Source organism: Lissotriton vulgaris, chromosome 3_1 (genome assembly GCF_964263255.1).
Source record: "Lissotriton vulgaris chromosome 3_1, aLisVul1.2, whole genome shotgun sequence".
In the NCBI taxonomy this organism is placed as follows: domain Eukaryota; kingdom Metazoa; phylum Chordata; class Amphibia; order Caudata; family Salamandridae; genus Lissotriton; species Lissotriton vulgaris.
The window spans coordinates 918,307,376-918,333,075 of NC_141689.1; the positions used below are offsets into that span (position 1 = coordinate 918,307,376).

Below are 25,700 nucleotides of genomic sequence, written 5' to 3' on the forward strand. Positions count from 1 at the left end.
ATGTGTGAGGACACTGTGGAGAGTGTTAAAGCGATTCAGAATGAGGCTACCGAGATTGAAAAGACTAAGTGGAAAGAAAGCACGGGAAAGTTAGACGCGCATGGCTGTTGGGTTGACTTGTCGGAATGTCCGAGGTGGATGTTACCGGATGCATATGTGCTTGCCGTTGTTACTATGGCCCACGGCTTGTCACATATTAGCGCGAAAGGTATATGTAAGTTGTTGTCTCCTGTATGGAAGAATGATGGGATTGCTAAGTGTGCTGAGAGAGTTGTTAAGAACTGTATGGTATGTTTGATGTATAATCCTGGCAAGGGCTCCCCCACTCCACCTGGTCATTTTGCTCCTCCCACATGTCCCTTTGAAGTTATCCAATTGGACTTCATCGATATGGAGAGATGCAATAACCTGAAATATGTTTTGGTTGTGGTTTGCGCGTTCTCCAGATGGATCGAGGCCTACCCTCTTAAGGATAATACTGCCCTGTCTACAGCGAAAGCCCTACTGAAGGAATACTTTCCTCGGTATGGAATGCCACAGATTGTATGGTCAGATAACGGAAGTGAGTTTGTGGGAAGTGTAATGAAGAGTGTGTGTAAGGGTCTTGGAATACGTCAGAAATTCCATAGCGCTAATCATCCTCAATCGGCGGGTTTAGTGGAAGGGTACAATGGTACTCTGAAACTGAAGCTTGCCAAAATTCAAGCCACGACTGGTCTGTCATGGCCTGATGCATTGCCTCTAGCTCTCTTATCGACCAGGGCGACTGTGCACTCTCGAGTAGGGCTTAGCCCATATGAGATTGTGTTCGGCCGCCCTGCGAACATTTGGGGAGTCCAGAGGCCTAAACATTTTGACAGTCTTGAATATCCAATGTTGATTGACTATCTTTATGATCTGACTGCTAAACTGAGTTTGATTCATCAACAGGTTTTTGAAGCACTACCGGCACAAACAGAGGGTCCTGGACATCGGCTCCAACCTGGTGACTGGGTTGTCACCAGGAATTTTGGGAGAAAACGTAATCTCGAGCCAAGATTTGTGGGACCTTATCAAGTTTTGCTGGCAACAAGGACTGCAGTTCGGTTGGAAGGCAGGAAGAACTGGGTGCATGCCACCCATACGAAGAAGGTTCCACTTCCTTTGCCAGCAGAGAACTGGGTAAGAACTGGAGTTGCCCCAGCGGAGACCGAGACCCTTCAACGCTATGTGCAATTCAGTGATGCTCAACCTGTAGAGAACAATTCGGTTCAGTCAGATACACCTGTTGAATTGTCTGGAACTGTACCTTCGTCTTCAGCATTGGAGAATTCAAGTTCTGAACTGTCATCTGAACGATCGAACATCGTTTTGCCATCTGAACAGTTATTTGAAGAGCAAACTCGACCTGGAAAAAATCGATACTTTCTTCGACGATCGCGTGACAAGGACTAATAAAGAATTCCTTTTTGTTTTTAAATTTTACATTCCACTCACTGTTGCTACCAACATTGCGAACATTTGCATTTTTTCATTGATTTTGAGTTTTTCAATTCTTGTTCTATACATCATGTATGTTCCTTTCCTGTACAGCTAGGAGACTTGTATTAAAATTGAATGTTTATTTGATTAAAACCTATCATCCGGGTTGACCGTAGGGCCGTGCGGGTACCTCCTTCTGTTTAGCAGGTTTCTGACACTAGGTTGGTTACTTTTGTCGATTCCTGGGAACTCCTGGGAATTGATAATCGCTACTCAGAACGAGGTGCGTCAAGAACGTTACGGACGATTTTTAGAGGATGGAGTTCTCTAAGCTGTCGGAAGTAGAGAGGATGTCGGCGCAAAGATCCAAGCTGCATAAGGTTTTTCGAACAAAATGTTTTCTGTTTCAGGTATTCCTGCTGTTCCTGACTGTTTCTATGCTACTGGTGGGTGGAGTGTATTTTGGAATCCAGTTATTATTGCCTTCTACTTCACCTACTTCTCCTTCTCATGATCTAAATTTTGTTTCTACTGTTTCTCCACATTCCTTTCATCTTCTGCCCCAACATGAACAGGTTAGACGTGCGGAATTTATGAACAATTCCTTTGTCCAACTTCTTCATCAACATCAGTTGGTGATGAACACCACCAACTGTTGGGTGTGCGGGTTAATGCCACATACCATGGATAAGGGTATTCCGTATTTGGTTCTTCCCTACAGCTTCCAGGGGTCAGCTCGAGCATTTCAAACCATGTTCCGTAGTGCACTAGATTCCTTCCCCCGTCGAGAGCCACGCTCTGCAGACCTTGGTCCCGGCCGGTACCACAAGTCTTTGGCGATAGCGATTGCTGACTTAGATAGAGATATTTTTGATGCATCGCGTATTCCAGAAGAAGAGGTGCGAGTATACAAGGATCTGAGTGAGGCTGAGTATAGTATGTCAGTGGGTGATAGACAGCTTAAGAGCTCGTCTCCAATCTGGATCGTACCCCACCTCGGTAACTTCTGCTTGAAAGGTCTTGGTTATAATCCGAGAGCTCAGCTTGGGAAGAGTGCTTGTACTCAGACGTACGTTTTACCGATGCTCTCTTCCCCTGTCCTCCTAACTGCCAAGGGTACCTACTTTGTATGTTATGATCGCGCTTATACGTGGTTGCCCCGTGATTTCTCGGGCACCTGCTATATCGCGAATCTTTTGCCACCGACTTCCACAGTTGCCTCAGATTATCACAAGACTAGAGTTGTGAGAGGCGTTATTAGCAAAGAGGACACAGCCGGTCAAGAAGCAGGAGACTTCTTTAAGGGTTTCCTGCCGTTTTGGGGACCTATGATCAATAGTAGGAACCTGAGATAGTTGACTCGTGTGGTAGAATCGACTGCTAACATAACTGCAAGTGCTCTTGGTAACCTGACGGCAGAGCTTCAGGCGGATAGACTTATGACGTTGCAGAACCGTATGGTTTTAGACGTTGTACTCGAAGATAGAGGTGGTGTGTGCAAGGTGATCCATTCGAGCTGCTGTATTTTCATTCCTGATAACGCTCCAACTGTTTATCAAGCCATCTCGAAGTTGCACAAGATCTCCGAGTCCATACACGTGGACGAAGGTGATTGGACGCTTCTTGGATGGTTTTGGGGTCTGATGTCGACTTGGGGTTGGAATATTCTGATGATCGTAGGGGTTGTTGTGACGTTTCTGTTCACGTGTTGTCTTTGCGTGCAGTGTGGTCCTGCCTTATGTGGCCTCTGTGCTACAACGTGTATAAGACGGCCATCTGTTACCAAAGAGACATTGATGGATAGAATAATGTTCCAGCAACAACTGACCGATCTGATGAATATCAAAATCGATTCTGATATTGACTAGTGCTTGCCTACATGAGGGCAAAAGGAGCGTCTGAGGTTCCGTGAGAATCGTAATGACGTTTTGGACTTGTTCAAATATGGACGAGTTTGGTATCTATGAACCGCAAATGACAAGTATAGTGGGTGTACGCGTTTTCGCTACTCTACTTTGCAGCGTTCGTCCTATTCGTGGGTTTCTTCATCTGAACCTAATGGTTCCATTTTAGATACAGCATCCATTTTGTTTCTTGCCCTCACGTAGCCGGCGAACGGACAGTGTTCGCTTCATGACCCTGGGTTTCTCAAGCTCTTGCCGAAGACGCATATCCCTTTGAGTGTGTCTTTATGACCAGGGGGATGATACGGAAAAGGCAGATGGCTCCGCTCGAGGCACATCTTGCCATGTTAGTCTATTGTTTCAGCCGTGCATGTGTTTAGGCACGAATCCTTTGATCCTGTGATCACGCTTCCGATATTGCCCCCTACACTCTTTTCAATCTGTTATCTGTCTTTGTTTCTCTTGCACTTGTTTCTGTCTCTTCACTTAATTCGTTTATGACTAGAGTGGAATGTGCTTAATGGTTAAATGTGCTTTTACAGTTGGGAACCGGTGATGTTACTGTAATTATGTTCCGGGCTCCTGAAAACATGAATGCGACCCTTTTGAAGTTTACTGTGGAAACTGAGTTGTAACCTTTTGTTCACTATGTTGTGCAATGATGAAATTGTGTATAAAAGGAGCGATCCACTTTTTGCAATTCGAAGCAGACTCTCAGAACCTACACGTGGTTGTACTTCTTGCGATCTCTGTATCCCTGCAGTAAATAAACGCTGATCTTTGACGCCGAAGGAAGTGTCCCGTGTCTCTGTGATTTGTACGCCGGAACAGGTAACCCACGAAGGTTTCAGGTGTTGTCCCCTGGCACCGCTGGGCCTTAGAAATAGCCCAGTCCTTCAATGGCTGTACGGGCGCACGTAATGAAGTGTGTACGTACAGCAAATAGAATTTACCATTTTTTTTTGCTAACTGCCGAGAAGCCATTTTTTGCGGCCATAATGGAAAAAATTGCGGTCATCGCGCTCTTTTCCCGATTTCGCGGTAATTTCGTGAAGCGCGAAATCGCGATATGCTGGAGGGTCTGATTGAAGAGCTCCAGTAGCAGGGCCTCCCGAGTACCCTACCACAAAAAAGAAGGAATAGCCCATAACATTACTCCTGGTAATGCCTTTTGAAGTAGCTGCAAGACTTCCAGTCATATGTCATGGATTTAGTCTTTTTTGTTTGTTATCATCGTGCTAATATCTGTAGCATCTCACAAAAAGACCACACACATGCAAAAATATTGTATGGGGCATATTTACAAGCCCCTATCGCCACATTAATGTCACTTTTAGTGATGTTCCTGTGTCGATATTGGCTTCGCCTTACTTACAACGCAGAGTTAAGCCACTCAACATGGCTTGACGTTGCCTTGTATACAAGGTACTCTTTCATATTATACTTAGCATGAAAGAGGCGGGCAACGGGTGTTGTGGTGGGCGTTCCACCTTCATACCCATTAGTTTTTATGCTGACTCATATTTAGAAGGGTAGCGGAAATATGGGACCGCGCCAACATTAAGACCAGGGAAAACCTGGTCTTACCCTGGTGGTACAAGTAGAAATGCTTTATTTCTCTTCATTATTGCAGTTTCTTTGTGCTGCGTTGTGCAGCACACATAAACACAGCAAAACGCCATTGATTGTTTATGTACAGAAAGGTGTCCTTCCTGCACATAAACAATCATTAAGATTTGCACTAAGCAGCACACATAGAAGTTAAAAAACGCCTTTTCAGATTGTTCATGTGCAGGAAGGGACACCTTCCTGCACATGAACAATCCTTCCCCTCAACGCAGGCACCCATCCACTATGGTGCAAGGTTGCCTGTGTTGGCACTAGGCTGCTAAATTTAGTGCCAGCCAGCGAGAAATGCAGGGCTGCAGCATATTGTAAATAAGGTACACTAGCTTAGTCTTTTAAAATGAAACATAGCATGCAGATATTGGGGCATTCCACACCAACATCTGCGCACACCAGTATTTACCAGGCATCCCCCCTCAGGAATTTTTGCAGGATAGCGAAAAAGACAAGGCCAATCAATATGAGCTCTTCTCATTCAGACCACACCTTTGCAGATGATCTTTCATGGCATAATGTGTGACGATTTTTTTTAAAAAGCAGGTTCCATACATATTTTTAAGGAAAATAACATGGGTCTCCTGTACCAGATGACTACAGGGGTTCGATGCTATTAGTCTTCTGATTTTTTTACTGTTTATTCCACTAACATCACGTTGTTTCGATGCCATTCTATTATGTTTTGTCATATTATTTTAGCTCCTGTTATGTACTATTGATTTTGAACAACTAACAGTTAAAATCTTCTCTAGATGTTGCTGGTGGGTATTCATCTTCCATGCTGGACGCTATCAGGAGAACTATGGACACGTCGAAAATTCTCTTCATTCAAGATCCTAGGGTCGAAGTTCTTACCTTTCAGGAAGTCTTCAGACTAGCAACTCTTGGAGGTAGCCAAGGTATAAGAAATTATTTTATATTTATATATGTGTTCATCTTGTTTAGTTTCACATTCATTTTTTCTCTTAAATATCACCGTGTATTGATAATTACTTTTGACCCACTTTTTGCCATGTGAGCACCAATGCATAACATTAGTACAGTTCATGCACTAAAGATTATTCCATTTGACAATTTGAGGCCGTTGCACAACTTAGTGGTGTTTTCTTTCCCTAAATTCTCAGCAAAAGTAAATCCACTGAGAATTACGTTTTTCACACTCAATTAGCATGTAGCCAATGTTCTTGTTTGTATATATAACAGCTGCTCTTCACACAAAGGAATTCCTAGGCCAAAGATGGTGGTTCTTCTTCTTTCATTTGAAGAATTTTTGATGGTATTTATTCTTTTGCACTTGGGGCCAGTGCTTCCTAAGCCAGGTACAAGAAGGGTTATCTGTCCACCTTAAATCTGCACCTGGACCATCTCAGAACATCATAATTCACCAATTTTGTGGTCATCATAGATCTTTTAGCATTTTTAGATTGGATTTCCCGGACTTTTAACTTGAGCACTGTGAGACTAGACTTCCATTCAGTCTCCCAGTTCATGAGCTGTGACCCCAACATTTTTATATAAAATTGGCTGCTCCAAACTGTCTTAGTTAATTCTTACGCAGGACAACAGGAGATTAGCCCAGGAAATGCACTAGTAACATGAAAGTTACATTTCGCATGTGGGCTGCAATGTACACTTAGACCGCCCACTTGTATGCCTCTGAAAGTATGGCTTCAGGCCGACCATTACAGGTTGGATGGCAGTAGTTTAATATACTGCTGTCCCACATTCAAACAGAAATCATTTTAACACATTGAAAACCCTGTTTAAACATTAGCTAAATCGCCTCAGAGGGGAACTTTTTACCATCAAAACTGAGCACTTAATGTATAAAGTTGGCAGATGCTATATATTGCAAGAGTATGTCACTGTGGCCATTTCATTGAAAAAACTAAAAGTCCCTTTTCACAAATTGGGTTAGGGAAATGCTGGAAAGGTCATTCAAAAGTTTTTGTAATATTTGTCAAAAAATCTATTTCAGTGCACTGTAGTAATTAATTAATGAATCTGTCTTTATCACCACTTTTGCTGATTTGGTCTATTTTTACAAATAAAAGGCAGTGTGTGTTTTACTTACTTTGAGAGTTTGATAAAGCTGTAAGGATCATCCAATCCAATGGCATTTGTGATCAGGTTTAGGCATGCTAAGTTTCTTACAACTCTGTACAGAGGAAAGAAATCAAAGGTCAAATCAAAAACAAGCGTTTTTCATTTTTAACTCTCATTGGAAAAATTGCTCCTACCTAAAGCAACAAGCATTGGCCATGCCAATTGGTTTCACCATATTAGTGTATTATGAAAATATGACCTTGGTGCAGTGCAGAGTTGGAAAAGCATTCCAATGACACATGCATGGCTCAGATAGGGCGAGAGGGGAACCTTTGCCCAGTTGTAGTTGTCAGTGAAACACAATCGGATTTTGTAGAACAGGTGCTCTGAACTCACATTTTTTAAAGTGCTTTTATAATGGTTAAATAAAATGTTTGCCTAAAATCACACAATTTAATCAGGTAAGATGAAATTTATACTGGTTTTCTGGTTTCACTTTGTACAAACCATTTGTCTTTCCTCATGGATATATTTTTTTATCCTTGTGTCTTTTTTTTGCAGTATTGATATAGCTAAAGTCGACGGGAAGGTTATGAAGCAATGTTGAGCTGACGCTGAGACTTGAACCTGAATTGATAGTAATAATACAGTATGGTGTATGGTTGTGATATAGAGGGGGGGGGCTCTCCTGGCTTGTTGCTGCCTACCCTTGCCTCTCGCAGTCAGTTTCTGTAAGCACAGGAACAGTGTGCAAACTGTTCGCACCTCACCCTTTACGAGGCTTGGACTACTGACAGGCCCCGACAGTGGATGCGATACCAGCTTCCCATTATCAGCAAAGTACGATCTCCGTACAGCAGGCAAAAGGGAACCATCCATCAACTTTCATAAAGCAGAACATAAAACTGACTAAAGATCCGAGAAGAGGTCACCTAACACAAACAAAGTGAATAATAAATGAAGAACAGCTTTTATGAATGGAGCAGAACTTGTGTTTATCTTTTTTTTATTTCAAAGAGTTTTATTGAAGACATTTTATAATACAAAGTTCAGCGAAGGGTTATGAGAGTGTTCAGAAATGCGGAGGCGCTCAACAGGTAGTGGTCAGTCGGTAGTTTGTAAAGTTAGGTGGTTGGTGCTTCTTGATCTGAGATAACCCTTGTCTCAGAGAAAAGAAGGGGAGAAGATCTCAACCTTCTGTGTACATGAAAGCAATGTCAAGCGCACACAACCTGCATTGGTGTATCAATTAAGTTTGGTAATCCTTCAATGAAAAGGATAAGATTCAACTCCAATGTTTTTGACTTGTAAGATGTTTATTCATCCAATGTAAGTATTAGTTTCACAAGAAAAACAAACCGACGCCGGATGAGCGGTCGGTGGGAGCAGGCCAGCAAATCTGCTCGCCCTCGCTGGGAGCTTGTACTCGGTATATCGAGGTAAAGGGAAGTCCGTAAGTGTTCCTTAGAAACCGGAACACTTACGGACTTCCCTTTACCTCGATATACCGAGTACAAGCTCCCAGTGAGGGCGAGCAGATTTGCTGCCCTGCTCCCACCGACCGCTCATCCGGCGTCGGTTTGTTTTCACCGCGCCAGACAACTATGACGCGCTAGAAGCATTTCCTCGACGCGTTTTCCCTTTTAGACAGCCGATTAGGACCGGGTTGGAAATATCACCGGTCCGACGACACAGCTTTCATCTTTTCAGTCCACAGCCCTGAAGAGTCACAGGTTTACCCCGGTTTTGACGAAGCACGTGTCGGCTGGTTTTTCTTGTGAAACTAATACTTACATTGGATGAATAAACATATTACAAGTCAAAAACATTGGAGTTGAATCTTATCCTTTTCATTGAATGATTACCAAACTTAATTGATACACCAATGCAGGTTGTGTGCGCTTGACATTGCTTTCATTTTATAATACAGTACAGTGGTAATGCGAGGGGCAATACAGGTGAGATACAAGCGCCTTCGTGGCTACAATAGGCATCACTGCAGGATTGGCTGATCTTGGTAGTTGACGTATCTGTAGGCCCCAGGAGAAGGGAAAGAGAAGAGTGGAGAGAGAGTGGGAAGAAGAGGATGGGGGGGGGGACCTACCAATGACATGGTGGTTTCCCTCTAGCCTCCAGTCTGGTAATAGCAACGTGAGTTGGGTGGTTGTCTATCTACGGGGGTTTATGTGACCCTAAGTGTGCGTCAAGGGCGGCCCACATCTCACTTCTTGGTATGTGACTAGTTGAACTCCTTGCCGTGAAGTTGTCCGCCCCCCTGAGGAAGGTTACACAGTTGATCCAGCTCCTAAAGGTCGCCTTGCCTTTGTTCTTCCAGTTCGCTAATATTGTTTTTACTGCCGCTGTGAGTAGGTCAACCAGTTCCCTGTCTTCCTTGGATTCTAGATCTGGGGACATGAATGCGGTGGCTAGCCCTTCGAGTCCCTGCTTTATGTCCCTCACTACTAATGTTTTGATGAGGTCATTCACTTTGCTCCAAAAAGACCTGACTTTCGAGCATTCGTAGATGAGGTGGGCAAAATCACCTTTTGCTTTGTGGCAATTCCAGCATGTGTCGCTCTCTCTGATACCGACTTCAGCTAGGCGAGCCGGCGTCCAGAACGCTCTGTGCAGTATCCAGTATTTTGTTTGCGCTAGTTGGGGGGAGACTTTGTTCTTGGAGGCTGAGACCCAGAGGCGGGATTTCTCTTCCTCGCTAAAGTGTCTGTTGTGCAGTGTTTCCCAGAACTCTATTGTTTTAGTATTAAGTGTTGACGTGTGTGGGCTTAGGAGTTTGTACAGGTGGGCAGTCTGGTGAGCGGTCTTGTTCAGGTTTCGCATGTATTGTATGATGGAGGGGGTCCCCTTAGTCAGGCTTGCTTTTGTGATAGCTGCCCTGACTTTTTGGAATCTGTGGAATTCTATGTTGGGTAGGTTATAGGCCTGTTTCAGGGTGTCAAATTTTAAAGGTGTGTCATCCTTTTCTAGCTGTGCAGGTATGGTGACCCCCTCCCATACCAAGCCTTGTTGTCTAGTGTCCTCCCCTTGTATTGTATCTTTGAGTTGAACCAGATTGATTCCCATCTCGACATCCTGATACTTTGCTCCATCTTCCTGTCTACCTTCAGGAGTGCGGTTTTGGTGTTCTTGAGGACTGCATTGTTGGCTTCTGGGTGCTTGTTGGCTGTGAGGTCTAAACCGTCTAGGGTGTCCCTCTCTAGCGCGAGCCTTACTGGTGTGTATTCCTGGTTCGGGATGAGCCAGAATATTCCCTGTTTGGCCAGGCAGGCCGTTTGGAATACTTTGAAATTCGTGACGTTTAGCCACCCCCAAGCTCCTGCTCAGTCTCAGCTTTTGCAGGCTAATCCTAGGTTTCTTGTCCTTCCATATGAACTTGTTGATCATATTATCTATCTTCTTGTGAAATTCTTCAGTGAGTGTTAGTGGTAGCATACCTAGCAAGTAGTTGATCATGGGTGTTATCATCATCTTAATGGTCTCCACTCGTCCCCACCAGCTGATGTACTTGGGGGACCAGGAGTCCAATTTTCCTTTTACTTTTTTTAAGATGGCGTCTTCGTTGTGTTCTAGGGGTGACCTCAGGTCTCTACCGAAGAGGAGACCTAGGTACTTTAAGGGCTTCTTTTGCCAGGCCAGTCCTGAGGTGCCCAGGACCTCACTTGTTGTGTGGATGTTCATGGGTTTACATTCTGATTTCCCCCTATATAGCTTGTAGCCTGAGACTAGCGCGTACTCTTCTATGGTATTCATCAACGCCGCTATTGAGGTGGTCGGGTTTTTTCTTGTGATCAGTATATCGTCTGCGTATACTGCTAGTTTCACTGTGTTATCCTTGACCCAAACACCTTTTATGTCCGGATTGTTCCTGATCATGACAAGCAGCGGTTCAAGTGCTAGCAGGAATAAGGCTGGGGAGGTAGGACATCCCTGTCGCGTACCTCTTTCTAGGGTGAATGGATCTGATGTCCCCCCATTCACTACCACTCGGGCCTTTGGGTTGTTGTATAACGCCATCACCATGCTTCTATATTTAGTCCCTAGGCCGAACTTTCCCATGCCTAGGTCTAAAAACAGCCATGAGACCCTGTCGAAGGCCTTATCTGCGTCTAGCGCGATCATGACCGCCTGGTCCTTGCTGTTGGCGGTGTGGTGGGTAAGGTGGCATAGGAGTCTGGTTTTGTCCTGAGACAGCCTATTTTTAAGGTATCCTACCTGTGAGTTGTGGATTAGAAGGGGCAGGAACATAGTAAGTCTTGTCACCATGATTTTGGCATATATCTTACAGTCCACATTTATTAGGGAGATTGGGTGGTAATTTTGAGGGTACTGTGGGTGTTGGCCTCGGCCATCGAGTCTGTCATCCACTCTTCGCGGACACAATGACTGAAGACCTCGACCATGGTGGGTTTCAGCACCTGTAGGAATTGTTTGTAGAATGCGGCCGTGTAGCCATCAGGCCCCGGTGCTTTGTTCATCTTGAGGGATGTTATAGCCTTCTCCACCTCCGCCCCAGTTATGTCATCTTCAAGGGATTCCCTCTGTTGTTCTGAAAGCTTGGGTAGGTCAAGTTTCCCCAATAGTCCCGCCCCCCCGTCTGCCGTTAGGTCCTTATCTGCTGTGTACAGTTTCCCATAGAATTCTTTGAATACTTCCAAGATATTTTTGTTGGCTGTTTGTGTCTTCTTCGCTGTGTCAGTTATCACTGCGATTGAATGTTGTCTTTGTTTTGCTTTCAGGTAAGCCGCAAGTGCCTTCCCTGCCTTGTTAGCTGAGCACAAATTTATGGATTTGTATTTGTTGATCCATGTGCCTGCTCTCTCTCTCAATATTTTGTTGAGCTCATACTTCCTCTTAGTCAGGTCTGTCAGAGTGTTTTTATCTGCTAGGTTTGCACAGTGGCCCTTTTCTAGGTCTTTGATCTGGTCCTCCAGATCCGCTATTTTTTTGTTCCTACTTCTGTTCATTCTGGCCTTGATGCTCAAGAGTTTGCCTCTTATCGTGGCCTTTAGGGCCTCCCATAAGGTGCCCTTGTCAACCTCTGTGGTGTCATTGAAGGCGAGATATTATTTGATTGCATTCTCAATTTCGGCTATGTTTGCGGGGATCTCCAGGATGTCACTATTTAGTCTCAAGTTGCGGCAAGGCTTCTCATTGGGTCTACCGCTAATCGAGAGGGTGATGTGTGCATGGTCTGAAATTGTTATTGGCCCGATTTCCGTTTGGTCTATGAGATGTGTGTGCGAGGCTGACATTAAAATGTAATCTATTCTACTGTATAAGTTGTGTGGGTGTGAGTAACAAGTGTATTCTCTTGCGTCCGGGTGCTGCAGCCTTCAAGGGTCTCTCAGTACGAGTTTGGCGCAGAGGTTCCAAAGGGTGTTCTGTTCCTGCGACCTATGGCTTGGTCTGTGCGGGTGTCTATCTGTGGCCTGATCCAATACCTGGTTCATGTCTCCTGCTATGATCATTAGCTCGCCCTGGGGAATGCTGCTTAGCCTGGACTCGACCTCCTCCCAAAAACCCCTGTCGTCTGAGTTGGGCCCGTATATGTTGGCTACGTGTAACATCTCCTCCCCTCTTTTGAGGCTTGTCACTAGTATCCTCCCATCTTTATTGGCATGGCTCTTGTGTAGGGCTAGTTTGGCTTTTTTGCTTATTATTGTGATGACCCCTCTTTTCTTGTGTACGGCTGGTGAGCAGAAGACCTTGCCTATCCATTTCGCCTTAAGGCGTTGTGCGTCTTCCTCTGAGATTTTGGTCTCCTGGAGGACGTACACGTTGCCTTTAAGTTTCGCCAGGTAGTCTAGTGTTTTCCTGCGTTTGATTGGGTGGTTGAGGCCTTTTACGTTAAGGGACACCACATTAATGTCTGAAATGAATTGGCTTTGTGTTGGGGTTGTCATGGCTGTGTTCATTTCTGGCTCTCTAGTGTGGTGTGTTCCTTCGATTTCTTTCGTCCCGGCACCCCCTGCAGCGCCACATAATGTGTTTGCGCTAGTTTTCGCTGGCCTAGAGGTTGTATCTGGCCTGGTGTTGCCATAGTTCTGTCCCCTTGAAAGATAGTAAGAGTGGAAAGGAGAGTAAAGACAGAAAAGACACAGAAATAGAGAAACACATAAGACTACTAGAAACCCCCTCCTCCCCTTCCCCCCCTCCTCCCCTCCTTCCCCCCTCCCCCCCAGCTTTGTACTGTAGATGTGCGACGGCAAGGTTCCCCCCTCCCCCCCCCCCCCCCGAGTCTAGTCCTAGCCCTGTCCCTCTACAATCAGTCTGAGGCGTATTCCTCACTACTTCCGCGCCTTTTATCTGCACTTGAGGTATACCTTACAAGAGAAAGTTAAAGGATATGAGAGCTTCTTCTTAAGTCTTTAAGGCACGGCATGTGCTATTCTGGATCTGCAGGGTTCGTACTTGGGATAGATTTGTTGTTCGCAGGTTTGTTGGCTCGGTCTCCTTGCCACTTGGGGAGACTTTGAGGTATCGCTTCCAAGACCCACACTTCGTCTAATGTTCTGGTTCTGAAAGTTCGGGCTTGAGGTAGGTCCGTTGTTCTGAGGTAGGTCAGATCTTCTCCATGTTGCTCGCCTCTCTGTGGCCTTTTTCAGAGTTTCTAGGCTGTTAGCATTCATCAGCCCCCTTTTTCTGGACTGTCCGATGGGGCTCTTCTCTTGCCCACCCCTGGGCTTTGTGCTTCCATGTCTTCAGGATCAGGGCCCTGAAGGTACCTTCTTAGCTCATTGGGTTCTTCGAAAACCAGTGTTCCTCTCCTGTCTGTGATCCTCATTCTTGCTGGGCCTGCGAAGCTGAGGTTATATTGTCTTTCTGGAGTTTGTCTCTTAGTGCTAGGAAACCTTTCCTGGTTTCAACTGTTTGCCTTGAGAAGTCATGTGTGATGATGATTTTTTGTCCGCTCCATCTCAGGTTCTGGCCCTTCCTGGCGAAGGAAAAAATTGCTTCAGTGTGGTTAGCTCGGTGTGGCTTGCATATGATTGGGCGCGGTCCTCTTCCTTGCAGTGGTTTGGTTGTTGGCACTCTGTAGGCTTTATCCACCTCGAATGTCCTGTCGAATTTCAGGCTTGTCAGCTTTGGCAGGAGGTCTTCTAGTAGGGCTGCACAGGACCCTGGCGCGTCCTCTTCCCCTTCGGGGACTCCCAGAAGTCTTATGTTCCCCTTTCTGCTGCGGTTGTCCTGTTCCGCCAGCAGCTTCTGCAGGTTGTTGGTTGTCTTGGCCACGTATCCCATGCCTTTGTGTGTCCTGACACTGGTATCTTCTAGGTCGCTTATTCTTTGTTCCACTGCATCAATTCTGCAGTTCGTCTTGCTTTGGTCAGCTCTTATAGAGGCTAGTTCGCGTTGCATGTTGTCTATTGTCTTTTTTGTGGCTTTGGCTAGATCGTTCCCTTCGTTTATCTTCTTTAGGAGTGTGTCCATTGTTGTTTCGTTTTTGTGGTCATTTTTCAGCTTCGTCGGAGAGTCGGGCAGGTCTTTCCTGACTTTTTTGCTCTCGCTGGCGTTTTTGTCATCGCGTCCCGACATAGGGCCCGATGTAGGTAATTCATATTTACCGACTCTTAAATACAGAATTTTACAGATTCGGTGTTTAAGAGTCAGTAAATATGAAGGGGGGAGATGTAGGTAATTCGAATTGAAGAATTACCGAATCTGTAGGATTCGGTATTCGGTAAATACCGAATCCTGCAAGGGTGCAGGGGGTGTCACTTTGACACCCTCTAGCACCCCAATTCCGGACTTGTGTGCCATGTGGCACACAGACATGCCCTAAGGGCATGTCTGTGTGTCACATTGCACAGGTGTGCATGCACAGATGTGCATGCACACCTGAATTCGGTATTTTACCACCCAATTGGATTGGGTGGTAAAATACCGATTCTTAAGGTCCTGTGACACTCTTAGGAGTGTCACCTACATGTGGATTTACCGAATCGGTAAAATTACCGATTCGGTATTTTACCGAATCGGTAAATTTACTGATTCTTTAAAATGATGGCCCCTACATGCCAAATCCTAAATACCGGTCGGTAACGGCCGAAATCGACCGTTACCGACCGGTATTTTCTCTCCTACATCTGGCCCTAGGGGCCCGATGTAGGTAATTCATATTTACCGACTCTTAAATACCGAATTTTACCGATTCGGTATTTAAGAGTCGGTAAATATGAAGGGGGGAGATGTAGGTAATTCGAATTGAAGAATTACCGAATCAGTAGGATTCAGTATTTACCGATTCGGTAAATACCGAATCGGTATTGCCTATTGATTCCTATGGGACATGAAGCCCATAGGAATCAATGGGCAATACCGATTCGGTATTTACCGAATCGGTAAATACCGAATCCTGCAAGGGTGCAGGGGGTGTCACTTTGACACCCTCTAGCACCCCAATTCCGGACTTGTGTGCCATGTGGCACACAGACATGCCCTAAGGGCATGTCTGTGTGTCACATTGCACAGGTGTGCATGCACAGATGTGCATGCACACCTGAATTCGGTATTTTACCACCCAATTCGATTGGGTGGTAAAATACCAATTCTTAAGGGCCTGTGACACTCTTCCGAGTGTCACCTACATGTGGATTTACCGAATCGGTATTTTACAGAATCATTAAATTTACCAAATTGGTAAATTTACCGATTCTGTAAAATGATGGCCCCTACATGCCAAATCCTAAATACCGGTTGGTAACGGCCGAAATCGGCCGTTACCGACCGGTATTTTCTCTCCTACATATTGCCCATAGTGTCAAAGCCCCTTCTGGCCAAGTAGGTACACAGTCTGTCGTCTCTCTGTTGTGTAGCCGGGTACACTTTTGTACCTTTTGCGACTGCTGCTTCCTTGTTCGCGGGTGTATTGTCTGACCGAAATCTGCTTGGCCACCTGATTGTCCTTGTCCTTGCCTTGGCCCCCGCCAGCTCTCTTGCGCGTTGTTGCGCTCCTTCGCCTTGTTGGCTGAGGGCGCTCTGCTGATATCCCTCTGGCTTTGACCCCTGCTCCCTTGGCCCTTACGCCACTTGTCCGTTGTGCCGGTGATTGTTTGTCGGTGTACTCTCGAGCCGGGACCTGCTGGCCTGTCGGCCTCTTTGATTGCCTTTGTTCCGTTTTGCTGGTTTGGGGCTTGTGTTGCTTACTTCGGAATCAGCCTCAGTATCTGCCTGCCCCAGCGCTGTTTGTTTGCGTGCTGGCTGCTTATGCAAGTTACCTCCTGGTTTTCCCCTGAGAGGTTTCTTCGTCTGATTCTCCCCTGCTAGCCGTTTGTACTTGTAGAGCCTCCTTGCTGCATAGAAAGGAGCTTGTCTATATCTTGGTTATGGTGGCCGTCTATCCTCAGGAGCCTTCGTTTCGTTTCCTCTTTGTTGTTCTGGCTGGGTCTTCTCTCCCGTGCCTCCCGTGCTTCGTGCTGGCCCAGGCTGTGGACTGGTGTTACGTGACTCTGCTCCCTTCTGGAGGTAAGAGGACCTTCCGGCTTGCTTTGCTCTGTTTCCGCTCCGCTTTCGCTCCCCCCCTGGTGTGCTCCTTTCCTCGCGACCAGCGTTCGCCCTTTCTCCTGCAAACGTGTGGTCTCTGATCGCTTGTTGTTGCTTGGTTAAAGCCCGCTCCCTACGAGAGTTCACAGGTCTGCCCCGCCTTAATGTAGGCGTGTTTGCGTCCGAAAATGGCTGCTTCCATGGGCTGCATTCGGTTTAGTTTCCGGTCTTTTTCTCCTCCCTCGTTTACTGGTCTGGTCACCACAACGTGAGGGGCCCGGCGAGGGTATGTGCCTCCCGGTTCTTGTTCGGGAGATGTGGGGTTGTGGGTTGCAGAGTTATGGAGCGCTCTGGTTAGGGTACGGGTGTGCTTCTCACCTCGCTCCTCCTGCGCACGTTCTTCTGCTCAAAATGGCCGCTTCCAGTGACTGCCTTCGGTTTCAGTTTGGTTCTTGGCTGTTTGCGCTTGTGTCCTCGTCGGTAGGTTTTCGCCCCTCTAGGTGCCGGGTTGAAGTGCCGCTGTACCTGTGCACTACCAGATGCTGTCTGTGACTTTGGTGTGCCCGTTCTGCCTAGGGTCTGTGTGCTCTGGTAGGAGGAGGAGGAGGAGGTGGAGGAGAGAGGGGGGTAGATGGAGGAGGCAAATGAGTAGGTGCGTGCTAGCTGTGAGAAGACGAAGGTAGGCGAAGAGAGCATGGGCAGATCGTGGAATTAAATTAAGAGTTCAGCGTCAAAGATCCGATCTGAGCAAAAGTAGACAGAAAATATTTTGTTGGTGCCAGCGCTGAAAAGTAGACCCTGGACAACTTTTTCACATCCAATTACTGTGCTCTCTGGAACACAGTAAAACTAAGGCGGCTGCTGCAGAAGATGTGAAATTCCGTAAAAGAAAAAAGCAGATCGAGAAATTAAACTCACTCTTTCATCTTCCTCTGCTTTCCCTGATCCGAAAAGCGCATGCCTGAGATGAAAATAAGCACTATTTTTACAGCCCAAATTTACTACTGCATGGGGAGTACCCACTTACTAACAACAAAATTAAGGCAGTGTGATGTGTTGTAACTCAAGTCGCTTTATGGTATCTCCCGTCAACCCCTCCCGTTTCCTACCTCTTGGTAGGTGCCTGCACCTTTGTTGAAGGCTGAGTTAGAATGTTCAGGATTCGACCTCCTGTGAGAGTCCAGTCGAACTCCGTTGTCCGTTACCATCGTAGATGGTATAACCTCTCTAGAAAACACCTACTTTAAGAAGTTGATGAGAGACTTCGTGTTAACGTTATGTACCACCTTGTGGGTAATCCAGTTGGAGTAGTAGTCAATTAGCAACAATAAATACCAATCCTGAGGCCCCTTACCTTGAATGGGACCTGCAATATCAAAACTAAGTTTGTCCCATGGTACCTTTGGAACCTCCACTGGGCACAGGGGTGCATGTTTTGTCACTCTTGACTTGTCACTTAAACTGCAAGCCAAGCAGTCTTTTACTTTTTCTTCCATGTCACGATCCATGGCTGGAAACCAATACTCCGAGCGTAGTCTTGCCTTGCTGAGACTTCGGCCCAGATGCCCTTCGTGAGCTAGATCAATCACCTGGTTTCTCAACCCTTCAGGCGGAACCAATCTTCCTGACTTCAGTATGAAATTTTCCTCCACAGAAAGATTGTCCTTAACATTCCAATATGGTTGCATTTCATTTTCAAGATCCTTGCATCTAGCTGGCCAACCTGTCACAATATACTTCTTTACTCTCTCTAAAATACTATCTTTCTCCATGTGTGTGTTCCAATCGTCCTTGTTCAATGCTGCTAGGTTCGCTTGCAGGATATTATTTCCGTTTTTTTCATCCTCATCTTCCCCCTTGATGGGTGCTCTCGATAAGAAATCCGCCACTTTATTTTGTTGACCAGGGATATACGCCATTTTGAAATTGTAGCCTTGCAGTCCTAAAACCCATTTGGCAATGCGAGGGGTCATATTTTCCATGTCTTTGTTAGTGAACATTGAAATCAATGGCTTGTGGTCAGTATGAACTTCAAATGGAACGTCCCCTACGTAAAATTTGAAATGCCTGATAGCCCAGAAGACAGCCAAAGCCTCTTTCTCAACTGTTAAATAGTTAATTTCTGGACTTGTGAGCGACCTGGATACAAAAGCGACCACTTTCACTTTGTTGTCAACCCTCTGGGCTAAAGTCGCTCCAAGCCCTTTGTTGCTGGCATCTGTTGAAATTATGGTATCCTTTTCTGGATTGAATTTTCCAATGTAGGGTGCTTGGATGATAGCTTCCTTTATGTTAGTAAACGCTGTGTCTTGGTCCATTCCCCAATTGAATTTACTATCCTTCCTGATAAGTTCTCTCAGAGGAAGCGACTTTGTGGCAAAGTCTTTGATGAATTTGGCCATGTATTCTGCAAATCCCAAAAACGACATGACCTCTTCTCTGTTAACCGGAGTGGGAGCATCTCTCACTGCGTTGACCAGATCACACTTAGGCTCGATTCCCTCTTCAGATATTGTGTGACCAAGATAGTCCACTGAGCACACTCCAAGCTTGCACTTACTCGCTCTCGTGGTGAACCCAACCTCTTTTAATCTTTCCAACACTCTTTTGGCATTGTCAATGTGCTCATTTTCATTTGATCCATAAATTAGTATGTCGTCTTGAAAGCACATAGTTTTGATGCAGCCTTTTATAATATGTTGCATTACCCTTTGAAATGTTGCAGCTGCGGACGCCAAACCGAACGGCATCCTCTGAAATTTGTAATTACCGAATGGCGTCGTGAAAGCTGTTAAGGTCTGAGACTCTGGGTGTAATTGGATCTGGTAATATGCAGAAGACAAATCCAGAACACTGAAAAACTTTGCACCCTGGATTGTGCTTATCATCTCGTTTATCCTCGGCAGGGGAAACCTATCCACCTGGATGTTGGCATTTAAGTCTCTCAGATCGACACAAAGCCTTATGTTACTTCCACCATCCTTGGTCGTGATCACGATTGGGGGCACCCACTCCGAGCTTCCGTGATGACACCTTGGCTGACCAGCTTCTCCAATTCTTTCTTCAATGGCTCTCTCATGCGCAGTGGAATAGAACGAGTCTTGTGTACGACAGGTACTGCCTCCTCTTTAAGGCCAATCTTGTGCATGTAGTTCTTGGGCACACCCAGCTTATCACTAAACACTTCCTTGAATTCTGAAATTAAACTTTCTGCAATTTTGGGTGGTTCCACCAAGAGTACTTGCTCTCTATTGTTAGGATCTAATTTAACCCCCAACTCTTTTTGATGCTTCCACCCCAGCAGACTGGAACCCCTAGTAGCTATATAAACCTTCCCAACAGTATGCCTGTCCTTGAAGGATATCCTCATTATCGCCATGCCTTCTAAGGGGATTCGCTCCCTATTATATCCCGCTGGGCAAATGTCTACTTTTTCTAACTTTACCTGGAGTCTGGCAAATTTCTCTTCGAAAATACTTTTATCAACCAGAGTAAAAGGAGAGCAAGAGTCAGCATAAACTTGAAACTTTTCACCATCTAAGGTTATTTCACATGTGGGGTAAATGTTATCATCCTTTGCATTTTCATCATCCACCTGAAAAATGTATGTTTTCTCACACTCTTCCCCTCTTTCAACATTTTCAATTGCATTAATTTTTTGATCAACAGTTTTATACACTTTTGAAAAACGCCCCTTCCTATTTCATTTTTTACACACTACATTTCTCGCCGGGCACTTCCAATTATTCGCTAAATGATTAGTGCTTCCACATTTAAAACACTAAAAACATTCATTCTTTCCACGTTGGTTACCTTTGTATTTTTCTCCCACCTTACAAACCGTTTCCCCTACATCAGTAACCTTTCCCTCGTTCTTTACACAGTTGGCTCCATCCCGTATCTTCATCTCTTTCATACATAACGCTGTGTGTTCCAAACCCTTCGCTATATTTAGAGCCTCCTCCAGGTCAGGATTTCTAGTGAGCAATTCTTGAATTTTAGGGTCATTGGTACACCTCACTATCTGGTCTCTAATCATGGAATCAGTAAGTGCTCCAAATTCACAGGTGGCTGATAAACCCCTCAAAACTGCAACGTACAATGTCACCTTTTCTTCTTTCCTTTGCTCCCTCTTGTAAAATTTGTGTCTCTCCAACACTACATTCACTTTAACTTTAAAATGCTCTTCTAATTTCCTTAGGGTATATTCAAATACATTAGTACCTTCCACTTCTTCCTGTTCATCATCCACCAATCTACCTGTGATGTCCTCAAAAACTTTCCTTCCTTGAATGCCTAAATTATGGAGCAAAATGTGCTGCTTCCTAACGTTGTTATAGTTGCTCCCTCCTATTGCTATGAGATAAGACTTAAAAATACCTTCCCACCTCTTCCATGGAATATCAGGCTCACCAAGCTCATTTAGAAAAGGTGGTGGTTGACTCATCCCTGCTGCCACCATTGCCATGTGTCGAAAAATTCCAATCTAGAATGCCTTCCCCCCCCTTTCCAAACCAGAGGGAAACTAGGACTAAAACCTAACAAAGGCAATGCTCAGGGTATGGAAGGACAAAAACAACAAAGTGCTGATGCTTAAAGCGCACAAACATACAGAACCTCTCACAAAACTTCTATGCTAGACTGCCATAGCTCTCACTGACAATAAATAAAATAGTGTTCCTTGAGAAATGGAAAGAGAATTTAAAATTCAGAATAATATTTATAACCTGCTGCTCAAACCTCCGTTTAAATGAAAGAAGATTTCAGTGGTACACCATCCCTTGAACAGTAAGGGGAATAAACGCTGACCTATGCTACAAAACTGGTGTTAGTCCTATTCTTATGGCATGTTATGTACTTTGTTACGTTTTTTTTTTCCCTTCAATCAATGAGTATGCCGGGAATGAGATTTTGATTCCCTTTTTGATCACTTAGATACTTATCTCATTCATCTATTTGGATCGATTATTTTCTGTCATTGAGTAAAAGACAAACCCCGCATAGGTTAAATTAACCCCATAAACTGACGCAACTCTGAAGAACCACTTACGACTGATGAAGTTTTAAAAGTTTAATATAAAATCAGAATTAAGTGCATATACAATCCTCTCAGGATAAGATTCAACAAGTATACAGGAACTAAAAGGAACATAAATTCCCTAAAGAACCTCAGTCTACAAAAGAATACAATTAAAGTCAATTCCAATATCAGCAGATTAAAAAGCATAGACACAAAGTGGTTCCGTTGCGTCATCTATAAAAAGAATAAACAAGTTAATTCTGTCCCTACTCTGTACTAGGTGACATCCCTACTTCGCAAGTTCCTTACCTAAAAAAGGTGTCAGCAGTTTGACTTCCAAAGAAGTTCAAACTCTCTTAGCCTCTAATGGTAACTTATGTCGAGAAGCAGTACCCTCTCTGCCTACCCATCCGCTCTCTAAGGGTCCTCGGCCTACTGCTCTCTTGCGCTCTGTTCTCTCTGCGCTCGCTCCTAACTTGCTCTCAGGCCATCTGCTCTCTCTTCTTCTCCCCGGGGTACTGTCCCTAAATACACAATCACAGTATGGGTGGAACGCCCCTTGACGCCCACCACGTACTCCTTCACATGAGGTCATTTCTGGCTCTTTCCATAGCTTCATCTCTTCACGTCGTCCGTTAAGTTGACCTTGCTTCGTAGGCACCATCTTCGTCTTCTTGCTGGTGACTTCATTGACATTCCAATTGACACTTTCGGAGCAAAGTCTATCACCTCAACAGACCTTTATTCTTTACGACTATATTCTTAACCTCATTTGGTCCTGTGAACGGTCATTTCTGAACAAGACCCAAATTCCAAGCGTCTCTTATCTCACTTAGGCCATAAACTTCGTCCAACATTGTCACCTTAAATCTAGCAAGACCTTTGACTCTTGTCTCGCACATTCAGATCAAGGCTATCCACAATTCCTGTGAGCCCACTAAATTACATACAGCGGACTACACTCCTACGAACTCTTGGTCAGTTAGGTTAAAATCACACATGACCAAACCCTCCTAACATTCCTCCAAGCTCTTCTACACATTATAACCTTTAACACACATTTATATATAATCGAATTTAGCAAAGCAATGATTATAAGTGAATGCATTCTACATAGAATACAACATTTATATTCTCGTGCTTACACCGTGTTATACATACTCTGCACATTTCTTCGCTTTACATTTTCGCCGTTTTCTCCGTTTAATAATTACACACGTATATTCAGTTTTACACGTTCTACTGTTCTTAAGCATTTCTATACATTTCTATATTAGCCCACTATGTATACGGGCCTTTCTAATTCTAATACTCTTTATAGAATACCTACAGATACATTTCCTATTACATTGATTACATCGGCTAACTTTACGCTACAAGTGTTAACTTCACGTTATAGTTTCTACGTTTTTCGTTATGTGCTTGTGAATATGGTACATACATATTTTTTATTCAAATTGCGCTCTCTCAGTTCCCCCCTTTGATGACCTCTAGGAGTCATCACTAAATGCAATTTGAATAACACCTTACACAGAACTAGTTACAAGATTCCCTCTTTTTATCGTTTCCAGAGCTCTTAAACTTTTGTACTGTTGATCTTGTAAAGCAGCTAATCTCCTCTCTTGCTCTCTCATGGACCTTTGTAACCGGTTCGACCTATACCATTTGTACAATTTCACTAACCCTAACAATGTGATTATGCAAATCAATACTATTAAAACAGGTTTTAATATGTACCACACAATGCTTTTACCAAGGTTGGCAAACCAACTTCCAACCTTTCCTACTCCATGACCTACTTTCTCCCAAACATTTACTTTTGTTAAATCTTCGATTTCTTTATGTATCTCTGTAATGTTTTGTATGACTTTCTCAAGTGGTTTTGAATTGTCTGGAATGTAAGTACAACATTCTTGAACCTTCAAAGCCTTGCAGACTCCGCCCTCTTTTGCTAGCAGTAGATCTAAAGCAAGACGGTTCTGAAGAACCATTGCTATAATCGACTGCATCTCTCCTTCTACTAGCATCAATGACCTTGCAGTACTTGCAGATAATCTATCTACAACTGTAGCTAGTCTCCTGATCTTAACATTGTTAAGTATTAACCCTAACATAGGAAACATCGCTCCAAAAATGTCTCCAACTACTTCAGCATCTCCTAATTCCCTTTTCGTTCTTGTCGAAACCTTTCCTTCTATGATCGCTAAATCCTTTGCATGATATATTTTGGGGAAGACAATTGCCAAGTAACACGAACCATACCAATTGTCAGGCAGGTTTACATAGGCATTTCTTCCACATACAAAATATACATTAGGAATCGCTTGCATCCCTTTCATAAAATCTTTCGTATAATATTCTAATCTAAAAGCATGTTCGCAATTTACTTCACCTACAAATACACTCTCATAATACGTCTTGCTTCGAGTTAAACATAACTTTCCTTTTTGCGTTCTATCCAAAGCTATTGGACCATTGCTACCCTTCTTCTTGTGCGCTTTTTCTTCTTCGGTCCAATCAGTTTTCCATTGTCCTGACATTTTTAGAATCTTCTGCCTTCTGTATCGGTCATCTACTTGTCCTATGAACTTTTTCTCTACCTCTGACACTTTGCAAGTCAGATTATTTCTGCGTGCATATGAAGTATCTAGTGTATCCCAAGGAAGAAAGAACTTTGTCAATCTGTCTTCCTTTTTGTAATAGTCCCACTTATTCATTTGTTTATAATTCGGGACTTCAGGCAGTACCGAATCATAATTTGAAAAGTAGTACTCGAATCCTTCTCTACCATAAAATATACTAAGCAATAAACTACATGTTATCCCATAGGTCATTGGGAGATGATGATATCTGATGCCTTCGTCTACGGAAGCCGGCAATTGCATACATACATAACATTCCTTGGCCTCCATGGCATCGATATACTCATACAATAGCTTGGCATATGTATTTGATCTAAAATTTCCCTGTGACTCGTCTACGTGTAACCTACGAGCTTCATTTGCCAGTAACGTCTTTTCACGGATGACATTGCTCTCCTCCTTCTTCCCAACAAGAGCAGGTTTCAAAGTCGTTACAGGCTTTACATCTATTGTCTCTTTTTCACTTGCATGTCCTACTATGTACGATGTGGTAACTACTGTAATAATAAGAAAAGTTACTACCGCTATTAGTGTACCTATTATGCATTTAGCTTTTCGGTTTGGGTTGCCATTCTCCATGTTATCAAACAGCGTAGCTCTTTCTTTCACAAGGAAAAGTTTTCTTTTCAAGTCTTTGTCTTGTTTTATTTGCTTTCTCAGTCTGTGAAGTGCTCTTTATAAACAAAAAGTCTCTTTTCACAACAATGTCTTTTTATCTTCAACAATAGACAACCCTAACCCTTCTCCGTCCTCTAAATGTAATCCCTAATTTTATTCTTCTTTCCACTCGGCGCTAGGTTATCTTCTTCTTTATAGCTTAAACACAAAAGTCTTTATGCATCTACAATTATTCTCGTACCTGCAGCTCTAATAACATGTTCCAATAGTTCCAAACGAATGACTTTTTCTTCTTGTTCTGGTATTTGATGACCAAAAGTTGGAAACTCTAATCGATTTAGCACTAGATCTTTGATCCGACTCAAGTAAGGGGGTATAGGAAGTGTGAAAGTCAGTAACCCCTCAGTCTCGAGTCCAGGCGTCAACATCCATATCTCTACTGCCACAAATGGATCGAGATTGATCACCTTCACGTCTTTCACTCTCCCAGATTTCTGTCCCCAAGATATCTGCTAGATAAGTCCACTCTGGGGTGGCGTACCTCCTGCAGGGCACACGTACCCTTCTTGATCTTCTCGGACTCTCAGAGCCTGAATCTGTAGTTTCTTCTTCTTGATCCGACTCTTCAGAGATCGGGACAAGGGTTCTCTCTTGATTTCCTTTTAAGCTTGGCCTTCTCCTTCTCTCCGGCCAACTAGCTTCGTCACTCCTTGTCCTCCTGCTCCTTGTCCTTGGACTTGTCTCTTGATCACTCACAGCTTGTTCGTTATCTGATTCGAACTCCCAGGTACTCTCTTCTTCTGAGACGACTTCGGTCTCACTGGTGTCCTGACCGTCGTCAGTCTGCTCCGACACAGGCTCAGCCTCTTCGATCACCTCTACAGC

General features: G+C 44.3%; 1 protein-coding gene across 2 annotated transcripts in view; it reads left to right on the forward strand.

Annotated features, from left to right (window-relative positions):
• The window catches only part of GDA (guanine deaminase), a 763,322-nt gene that overhangs the window by 675,918 nt on the left and 61,704 nt on the right, over nucleotides 1-25,700 (forward strand). For both annotated transcript variants that reach the window (XM_086961261.1, XM_086961262.1), the window contains one exon: nucleotides 5,741-5,887. In XM_086961261.1, coding sequence (XP_086817387.1) covers nucleotides 5,741-5,887 — 147 coding nt within the window. The remainder of the gene's footprint in view (nucleotides 1-5,740; nucleotides 5,888-25,700) is intronic.